This window comes from Lolium rigidum, unplaced genomic scaffold (assembly GCF_022539505.1).
Source record: "Lolium rigidum isolate FL_2022 unplaced genomic scaffold, APGP_CSIRO_Lrig_0.1 contig_33455_1, whole genome shotgun sequence".
NCBI lineage: Eukaryota > Viridiplantae > Streptophyta > Magnoliopsida > Poales > Poaceae > Lolium > Lolium rigidum.
In genome coordinates, this window is record NW_025900235.1 from 32,676 (window position 1) to 43,116 (window position 10,441).

The window sequence follows — 10,441 nt, forward strand, 5'->3', positions numbered from 1 at the left end:
AAAAGTAAAACACTGCAGGGGACACGAGATTTTAACGTGGAAAACCCTTGCAACACACAAGGGAAAAACCACGGCGCCAGCCAGCAAAACTTCACTATTTCGGTGGTGTTTACAAACGCCGTGGGTGTACAATGATGCGATGATAACCCTAGCGGCGGCTTACAGGGAATATAAATAGGCGGTGGCAACGATCCGGCGACGGGCCTCGCTCCGCTCGTCAGAAGTTAGCCTCCCTTTAGTATATGAATTTGGATCACAAAATAACAGTTGGAGTCCTAAGCTACAATGTCCATAGCACGGGAGACGCGCTCCTTGGCGTGCTTGACCTGCTGATGTGCCTCGCGGTGCCGGCGATAGGGTACGCTTACGCAGCAGAGCTGGACCGCATCGCCGAGGAACAGGAGAGTTTGGCTGGTAATAATAACCAGGCCGGGCAGAACCAGACTGCATAATCTATTCTCGGCGCATCGCGACGAGTTGCTCATCTTCCACAAGGCGCTTCCTAACATAAGCAGCTAGTCTCCTCGATTATCTCTTGGGGCTGCCGCTGATCCTCGTCGCTCCTTAGATCTAGTGGGTTGAGTTGTTAGGTGCGGCGTCGTTTCGTTCTGAGCGTCCAAACATGTAAAAGTTTGTATTCCTATCAAATGCATCGAAACGTATAACATTCTTGCGTTTTCGCGGAAAAAAATTGCCTGGCGACATCCAATTGTTTTTGCTTCCTTTATGCAGCGCTGCAACACTGCTTAGATTTGGCAATATTAATTATTAAGTTTATACTACCACTGTTCCTAAATATTAGACCTCCCAATTGTTTTTATGTATAGGAATACAAGTAGTACATATCAAGATGCACTAAATAATTCCTGAAATAAATGCACTAAACAAAAGGACAAAATGCTTTAACCCAGCCGAATTAGCCGGCTGGTTTGGTTCGCTCCACACACGGTCCCACGTCATACGCTTCTCCCCACACACACGGCTGATGATCATCCTCCTCCCTTTGGGAGGACCATCTCCCTGCTGTCGGTGGCTGCCATGGGGATAGATGGAGAGCCTCGATTATTTGCCCACCAAGCTCCAAGGAGATGTTAGGACTGCAAGGAATGGATTCGTGGTGGCCCGACCACAAAACCTCCAAATAGTTAGATACTTTGCCAGCGAGCTCGAATATGCGCATGGTTGTGCCTCCATGAATTCTTGACATCCCAAAGGCATTTTGGAGTGCTATAAATGATTATTGTTTTTGATAAAGGGTTAATCTTGTCAATGCCCATGATGATGGACTTGGGTTTCTAGGAAGGAGGACACTGGCGAATCAACAAACCGGTCTGCCAACTAAGCCGCCGGCGAATATTATTATCAAGGGAAAATCGCCGAGATTATATGATGTAGAACTAGGGTTACAAGGTGTCTCGTATGATTGAATATGTCCCCTCTCGGTGGCTCCTCCTAGCCCTTATATAGCGGGCTAGGTTTCAGAGTCCACCTCGAGATCGAATTACATTACAAGTCGGTTCACAGATTCTTCTGGATTTCTTCGTGGGCTTTTTCCTATTCCTTCGGGATGGCAATATTTAGGACCCGATATGGCAGACCCATGTCAGTTTTTATTGTGTGCCTATGAGTATAATGTTGCAGCAAATACTAGACGGGATTTCTTCAATGATGCACACATGTTTGCGTGATTTTTAATATGTATGGCTCATATGTTAGATGTGTTGCTATTTTTGTTGCAAATGGTAACACTTATTTTTGTAACGCTTCAATACTTTTTGTTGTAACCAAACTGAGAATTGTTGCACATGTTGTTGGTATTTGCTAAATGGTTATGTTTATAATGATACTTCCTCATATCCATAGTAAGTGTCGTTATTTTGGTTCAAATTTAGAAACAAATTAAACTAAAACCACGACACTTTTTACATATCAAAGGGAGTACAATGTTTTTTATTTATTTTTGCAACTTTTACTCACCATGAAAAAATGTTGCAAGCAAGGTTACGCACACACAAAAATGTTACATGTTTCAGACTTTCGCTTAAGCAGATAAGACCGTGGAGAAGCATCAGTCAGCTGAGCTGATTCCTAGCACTTTTTTTCTCAGATGAGCGGATTCCTAGCACTGGTCAAATATGAAACAGTAAAAACTCAAGAGTGGCTTGTCCTGGGGCTAGGAATACATGTGCACATTGCCAAGGGGCATTCGTCTTCCGAACAGACATCTATGCACATGTATTATGTTTGAGCTTTTTCCCCAGAATTGTAGACGACACCCGATGTTACATCATATATCATTTCAGTGACGAAATGGCGGGTGCACCGATTACAGCAAACAGACATGAAATCCCTGCAGGGGCCTTCACTGTCACATGACATTTTTGTAACTTTCAATAACTTCACCAAATATGGGGCAAAGGGCAAGCAGAAACCAAGCATTTCGTCACTCAATAAACATGAAAACCTCTCGGACTTGACCTATGGAACTGTTTGGTGGAGAATGTCAATTGTTTGTTCAATGCCAAAGCTTGATGCCACGGCTACAATGCAAAGTATAAGCTTACTGCATCAGCCACTAATCTAGAGTTTTCACATGTTCAACACTAATGAATTGGGACGATTATCAGGGAGCCAGGTAGAATGAGTGTTTGGCAGTAAGTCGATTAGTCTGCGGGAGTTGGGGGGATGTCCTCCATGACCCCTTTACCATCGGCGGCGTCAAAATAAAAGAAATTCTTGACCGGATCTCCCTTACAAGATATAGACTTAATCACCTCCTGTTGGATCAAAAAAAAAAGTACATAGTTATAAGCAGTATGTTGAACAAAGTATTAAAGTTATAAGAAGGCTCTGAAGGAATAAAATTCACAGCTTGCAGCTTTTTGCAGCTAAACATAAAAGAATTCTGGTGTTTTTATGGACTGACGATTTTTCTAGATGTTTCAGGAAACGTTATATCAATTGCGTTTGGAGAACCACGGCATAGCTGGGGTGTTTAGCACGGACTGATGCGTGCTAGCCTGCCGGCTTCAAGCCTCCACGCTCGCAACTTCAGTTCATACTCACAAACTCTTCTATTAAAATAAGCAAATGAATTCTTCCCCTCTGGTCTCTTTAATTTTAGTATCAATTGTGTTTGTCTAATTTATATTTTCAAACAATGCATGTGGAAATTTTCCTACACAACTAGCTTCCCCACAGTTTATTAATGAAATTTCAAGATCTATCGAGACGTATCTATGAATCATAGTTTTGGAAACCAGCAATGCTACATCTACGGAATGATTACGGGATGTGACTTACGGACTGAGGTGGAGTCACCCGGTGCATTCCCAGTCCTAAAATCACAGAAGGGAGAAAAAACTGAACCGCTGGTTAACACATCATCCCGTAGGCCATATCCGTAGAAGTCAGTCCGTAAGTCCAGCAAACCAGTGAGTACCACGGCTCACTGGTTCAGCTGTCGAAACACCAATTCATTGGTTTGATTGCTGGTCTAACAAGCTTTTAAGTTATTAGTTGACATTTAGCAGTCTCAACTATGCAAAGCACAAAAAATCTAGTTGGTACCAAAAAGCAAGAATAAATGCATCTTACAAGGAAAACGGTCCATATGTTTTTCCTGCACTAGAGATTACTAGATAAGAAGTTCAAAGTATCATCTGCTTTCACATAGTGACTTAATGCCATACATAATTGAGATGACTATTTCATGTCAAGAGCTACTATGTTCTGCGGTGTGAGAAACCAAGTGATTTACGAATACCTAACTTATTTTCCAGCTATAACAAAAACCAAACAAAAGAATAAACGGAAAATAATGAAAATAGTGTCTCTTATGTCATGAGATTAAGTGATGAAACATTGGCACCTACCTGACCAAGAATGCCACCAAGGATTGCACATACAGGAGGATGTTCCTTCTTTCCAGCTGCCAGAAGCCGTTCCAGTAGAGCCGTAGGAATTTGAGACTCATTTAAAGACTGCAATTATTATAGCATGTAAAATACCTGAAGGAACGAGACACAAAGTACGACACAACAATAACAGCTATACCATTCTATCACACATGTCCTTCCTCAGAGCCAAAACTGCAGGTAGATCAGAAAGTGATGTCTCGCCAGGTTCACGCCCTTCAGATAACTCGTAACTTTCCAAGACTGAAAACAACATATTATGATAGTTAAAAAGCCAAGACAAGAAACATAAGGATATGTAACAATCGGAAGGGTTTTGGATGGCAGATCAAGAGAGCATGCAAATCAGTAGTAATTGTTTAGTGCAATACAACAAGTCCAAACAAAAATCCCCAAAAACCAGCTGACATATGAGGTGTTATTCTATGTCTGCAAAATGTCAAGAGCAAGCTCATTCGCTTCGTGAGATATGGAAAAGAAAATATTTAGTGACAGAGCCATTGAGTTTGACCTGATCCAGTAAATATTTGTCCTTTCCCTACATCCAATGACATTGATTGATTGATCTCAATTTTTGCAGGGATATAGAGAACATGTCCACCCCCTACATCTGTGAATGTCTATTTATTTTGAAATTCAATGCTTCTATTTTATGAGATTTCAGCATGTTCAAGTTTTGGCCAGATATTGCCCAGGAAAAATGGCAAAAAAGAAACAAAACACCCCTTTTCAGTTGCCACCAGATAAGCCTTTGGAACAGTATCTTATGTTTTCGTGTCATCACCTCTCATGGCGAAATGCAATTTAGTTGTTTTTTTGGGCAGACTCTTCCAGGGCACATCAATAGCTTCCTGCATAAAAAAACCAAATATAACTGCAGTCAATACTCAATACAACTTAAATTGTAATATTTGTCACAGGTGTGATATTGATTCCTTGAGCAAATCATATGCAGGTTCCAGTAGTGGTGTACGATTGCAGTTATCGGAATTGAAACTGTCATATTTGCCAACTGAAGCATCCAAAAGTGTATGATATCAGATTCTGGAAGTAAACCACATGCAGGTATTCCAGTAATAGTGCATGATTCAACTAAAGGAGAGTAGTAATGTAGCATCATAATTATGGTAACAGAATGACCCATTTTTAAGTGGTGACAAGCACATAATCAAAACAACATAATAACATTGCATTTCTAATGTCAATTGCAGAATTCATGTTGCGTACCAGCAATTTAAAGAAGTGCAGAGGTAAAACAAAAAAAGAAAAATAACAAAGCTACCTCCAGCAAATGCAGATACATCTGAACTAATAAGGAAAAAGATATATGCAGGAACAACATTTGTTTTCTTTATTCTTTTCTGTCACGATAAACTAATATTTTATCGTACCCCCTCCGTCTCAAAATAAGCTGCTCAGGTTAGATACGGTTGTATCTAGAGTTCTAGACATATTTTAGTTTGTAGATACATCCGTATCTAGAAAAAGTTGAGCATGTTATTTTGGGACCGAGGGAGTAGAAAATATCAGCATGTCTTATCCAGTTACTTCTGTGATCTTGAAACTTGTTTCCGTCGCGAACAAAATACTCCCCAGACACACATATATATGTCAGAACAAGAATCACCAACTTGAGGAATGCAAAACAAGAGTGTATGACTACTGAAAGAGTTTATCTCAATAAAGAACAACCTACAATAAAAATTGAACTGAACTTTCATACCTGCAGGCTAGGATATGCCAACTCCTGCTGTTTAGGATCTCCTCCAGGCTTCTTCTGAAAAAAATTGAACATGCAATTTGAAGAATGAACTGAAGCAACAAAAAAAAGGTGACATTAATGATCGTAGTTTGGAAAGCATAAAAATTAAATCACCATGGACCATAGTGATTGAACCAACAGTGGTATGTATAAAACTGATACTGGTTCAAGCTTCGGTATGTGTACTGTGCTACATTTTAAGCACCATAGCATGGCAACTTTGTTCGTGGATCCACTGCAGATTGTGCCCACCCTGACATCTATCTTGAAAATTAGAGTAGGTGTGGCCCAAGATAACTTCACTGACATCCTAGAGTTAAAAACTTTAAAACAGCGCAGACTAGCTGAATGCCCATGCATTGCTATGGATGGCAGACAAACCTTTTATTGGAGTGAAGATAAAGATAAGGAACAAAATGAGCATATGAACTACAGAGCAGATAAGAAAGAAATCATTATTGCAGCACGTAAAGTACATGCATGCAAGGGTATATCTTATTAGCAGCGACAACTATAATGGACTGAGCATTGAGCAATTGCAGGCATTTGTGCAGGAATACTTGTAAGGGGATGCCATACTTGTTTTGACTTGTGAACAATGAAAGAAATGCAACTGTTAATTGATGGATCTACAGAATATGTCACATGTTCTTATGTGGGGGTACGCACCTGAACATAGCTATGGTTCTGCAGATCAACAAATATTTCACCACAAGAATCCTTGCACTCTATCGAATAGAAGGCAATATGCTTGTTTCTCTTCCGGCAGTTCTCATTAATGAACAACTAGAAACATAACGCAGATGCAACAAACAGTGAGAATAAGAAACAGAACAAGTGAACTTGATCTAGAAATTTAAGTTCCAAAAGTCACAAAAGGTCGTGATAATACTACTTCGGTGAAGAATCTGCACCTTGGTTTTAAGAGATGCGCAGCTAACTACAATTATGTCAAACTTGTCAATGAATTCTCCATCAATTAGTGAAGGATCACCTGGACAAAATAACATAATGGTTAGAACATTTAGTATCAATACAGAAAGGAATCTCACATTTTTACGCCCAGGGGTAAAATGTTTCTATTAGAGAACCAAATATGCTAGTTACTATAACAACTGCTTGTTCTTATCATTATTATCTTTTTTGCACAGCTTTCTCAACTGTAGCAGCATTATCAGTGAAAAAAAATCTGAACACTCCTGCCAGTAACTTGGGAGGAAACCAACAAAGTAGGAATAACAAACAAGCGGAGTATCGAAGACATGGTGAATCTATACAGTATATAATTCTTCAATCCAAACTAATAAAAACTGCACCAAACTGAACACCTGACCTTTTGCAACATCAACTCGGACCATTGGATTGAAATCTTTTAGGGACTGGCAGCAAACGTCAGCTCGTGATCTACCACCATAGATACTCTCATCATGTGGAATTAGGAAGTTTGAATTGAGATCATCCTCCGTGACTACGTGATCATCCATCAAGGATAAACTACCAACTCCTGCTAGAACAATATTCTTGCAGAACTGCACAGTAGGGGAGAAATTGACTTTAGAGTATGCGTTTGCTTTCACAAAAGTGTAAATATTATATCACAAAACTGTAGATATTATATCAGAAGTTAGATTGATGTCAATAAGAATGGTGGCCTCTATTTGGAAAACCAGTGCACTTTGACAGGATGAACATGAGATGACAGGGGGGGAAGCAAAGTCATAAATATGCCATCAGAAATAAAGGAACATTAAGTTGAAATTTAGTTCTTTCTATCTAGCAAAGAAAAAAAATAGTTCTTACTATGACCACAAAGGGAACCATCACATAGACAGTTTAAATGAGCGAGTTGTACTGCATTCACTTGAGTGATACAATATAACGAACACCAGTTCAACAGGCAAATAGTAGTCGCCTTTGCCAGAGTTCACAAGGAAAGGTTCAATACTGCAAACAATGGGTAGGTTGTGTAACAGCAGCGAACTAATTAAGCAAGTATTAACAGGGTAGAAGCAACAATTAACATGGGCGCGTGGGCTGTAAAGAACAACAGTAGTTGCTACCATAGCACTTGAACCCTAATTCCAATGCTATCAATAGGAGACCCATTATACAGATAAAATGCAGTATACCCACCTCAATAGTAGTACCGTTGACGCCGCACACAAGCACATGCGCTTTACTTAGCCTGTTGCAAGCAACACAAGTATAACAATCAGCCAGCTAATAACAGACGCATGCATCCAAAAAAAAATGCTACAAAAGGAACCGAAACACCGTATAAAGACAGAAATTAACTGAAAACTGATGTCACACATAACATGTGCACAAAAGTCCAAAATTGTACCGGAAGCATCAAACAAATCAGGGGAAATCGATAGTCATAACAGGAGAAAAAAAGTCGGCAGAAGGTTGAAAATCGCAAGAAAGACCAAACACAGAACTTTCGAGTCAAACCAACCCAACAGAAATACAAAGATGCGGTGAAAGAAAGTACTAAAAAGAAGCAGGAGCTGGGGGGAGGCGCACCTCTTCTGGGCGTCGACGCCCCAGACGCGGATCTGTCGGTCATAGAGCGCCGTCTCCTGCGCCGTGAGCTCCTCCTCCGCGCCGCCGCCGCCGCCACCCATCGCACGGAACGCCCGGATCCGGAGCCTGAGACGCGGAACCGGTTAGCAGGCGACACAAGCCGCAAGGGTTTGGGGGTTGTCAAAGAAACGAGTTTTTTCTTTCTTTCTGGCTTCCCCCACTTGTCCTTATCATCGGGGCCTATGTATGGTGCAAGGACGGCCGTCCATCCTCTCCGGATGAACGGTCAAAATTTGGAATCAAAACAATGCCGCCGAAAGATGATCCAAGTCCTTCCTCGTTTTAGTTTTGGAGAACATGGAATCATCATCCGGAAGGAATTGGAGACGTACCTACGGAAGAAGAGTATGAGATTGGCCACATACTTGGACAGGTCCATCCAACTAGGGTTGGTTGGAGGGAGAAGAACTACTGTTGCTCATGGCATCCTGTTAACCAGGCCTGCCTCTATATATTCGCTCTAGTGGTAATTTTCTTTCAGAGAGGAATGCAAGCAATTAAAGTGTGACCCTTCCTGTTCCGCCATTCAATTCAATTTTTTTCTTTCTTTTTGGTGAGTGATTGCTTGTGGAAATCAAAGGGGGGACGCCCCCGCAAAAAAAAAAGGAAAATCAAAAGGGCGACGCCTCAGATTTCCGAGCCGTTCCATCTCTGCCACGTCATCTAGGCTAGCGAGAGCGAGACTACACCTTTCTTTCCGTCGTCAAATACAGTCTCTGCCTCCCAGTCTCCTTCCGCCGCCGCTCCACCGTTCTACGGTTAGGGGGGCTGCCGGAGGGAAGGGGACGACCGAGGCCTCGGAGTAGGACTAGGGAGGAGGACGGGGAGCAGGGAAGAGGGAGGGAGGGGCGGAGCAGTACCTGCGCCGCCGCCGGGTGTGAGTTGGAGCAGCTGGTCCTCCGAGCGTGGTCGCCTCTCGCTCGGGCAATTGCAAAGAGATTGCTGGGCTAGCACGCACGAACAAGGTTGTCAATTTCAACAGCTTCGGGTTCCATCCCGACTAGCCAATCGTGCACCAGGCAGTATCCGGCTTCCGGCCCATGACTAGCGTGCGTGATCCAGGCCCTCTCTAGCCTTCCCAACCATCGTCTTTCTGTGTTTCCTTTCGAATTTGGAGAAATTTCCCGCCAACCTCCACCGTGTGCCACTACCACCAGCGCCGGATCCGGAAACACCTCCATTATTGACAACTTTTGCTACTCCAAATTAGTTACTTCACTTTATCTAGATACAGATGTATCTAGTCAACAAACACATTTAGATATGTTTGTATGTAGATAAAGTGGAATCAATTAATTTGAATCGGAGGTACTTCTACATGGACTATGAATATCTGGTGGTGTACCAAATGGTGATCTCAACCAGGAATTCCCAGAAACAAAATCCTTCGCCGAACTATTAGTTGGCTTTTCCTTGACTCGTTTCCTTTCCTGCTCTGATTCCAGCTTGACTTGACCTCTACCCTGGAGAAAATCAATGTATAAACCGAAGGCCAGAGATATATATAAAATATTTATTTAGGGAATCGAATTGAACTCTTAATGAATCCAAATTGGTTGATTAATTTTTGCCAGGTCAGTCTGATATAGGAAAAACGTAAGTACCCTTATAAGAATACACTTTGCTGGACCCAAGTCTTTCATAGCAAAACTTTTGCTTAACTCTTTCTTTAATCTAGCAATCCTTGAGACATTCTTGGCAACAATCAAGATATCATCAACATAGAGCAACAACATGATAAAATCATCACCTCGGAACCTCTGGATAAATACACAATGGTCTGAGCTACACCTCTTAGGGTGTGTTTGGTAGACCGGGGCAACAGAGAATCACTGTCTGCACTCATACATGTTGCCCTTATACAAGCTCAGCTCAGATTTTGTCCCTTGTTTGTTAGCCTGGATGTGGTGAAACAAGCTGGACTGAGATGTTGTTTGGTGAAACAATCTGGACTGAGATTTTCTCCCATGTTTTTTTACAAAGAGATCCTGGGACAGAAAAGGAAAAAAGCAATCGGGTACTTACATAAAAAACAAAAAGCAATCGGGTCCCTGTTCGCCGGCCCCGCCCACGTCCGCGGGCAGCACGTCAACCGGAGCTCAGAGGCGACCAGGTCGGCGTTCTATCAGCACGAGTCTGACGTGTTGCGCCACCCGCTCGACCCGCTCACGGTGAC

At 42.0% G+C, this 10,441-nt stretch overlaps 1 protein-coding gene across 2 annotated transcripts; it reads right to left on the bottom strand.

The window, feature by feature from the left end:
* Nucleotides 1-2,274: 2,274 nt before the first annotated feature.
* LOC124681078 (SUMO-activating enzyme subunit 1A-like) lies at nucleotides 2,275-8,659 on the bottom strand. Of its 2 annotated transcripts, none has more exons than XM_047216049.1 (11): nucleotides 8,598-8,659; nucleotides 8,206-8,331; nucleotides 7,813-7,864; nucleotides 7,013-7,208; nucleotides 6,594-6,673; nucleotides 6,349-6,465; nucleotides 5,641-5,694; nucleotides 4,702-4,768; nucleotides 4,057-4,160; nucleotides 3,876-3,941; nucleotides 2,275-2,777 (listed from the first exon to the last, which is right to left on the bottom strand). In XM_047216049.1, the coding sequence occupies exons 1-11, from the start codon at nucleotides 8,642-8,644 to the stop codon at nucleotides 2,664-2,666; spliced, it is 1,023 nt and encodes a 340-aa protein (XP_047072005.1). In that variant the 5' UTR covers nucleotides 8,645-8,659; the 3' UTR covers nucleotides 2,275-2,663. The 2 variants fall into 2 exon arrangements, with proteins under 2 accessions (XP_047072005.1, XP_047072004.1); XM_047216048.1 differs by having other exon boundaries at nucleotides 3,876-3,983.
* Between the last annotated feature and the right edge of the window lie 1,782 nt (nucleotides 8,660-10,441).

Excerpts from the sequence above, each read along its gene's own strand:
- LOC124681078 (XM_047216048.1), bottom strand. The coding sequence starts at position 8,644 with ATGGACCTGTCCAAGTATGTGGCCAATCTCATACTCTTCTTCCGTAG. Across the intron at positions 6,466-6,593 it reads GCGCATCTCTTAAAACCAAG|TTGTTCATTAATGAGAACTG; the intron begins GTGCAGATTCTT and ends TTATGTTTCTAG. Across the intron at positions 3,984-4,056 it reads AGGACATGTGTGATAGAATG|TCTTTAAATGAGTCTCAAAT; the intron begins GTATAGCTGTTA and ends TAATAATTGCAG.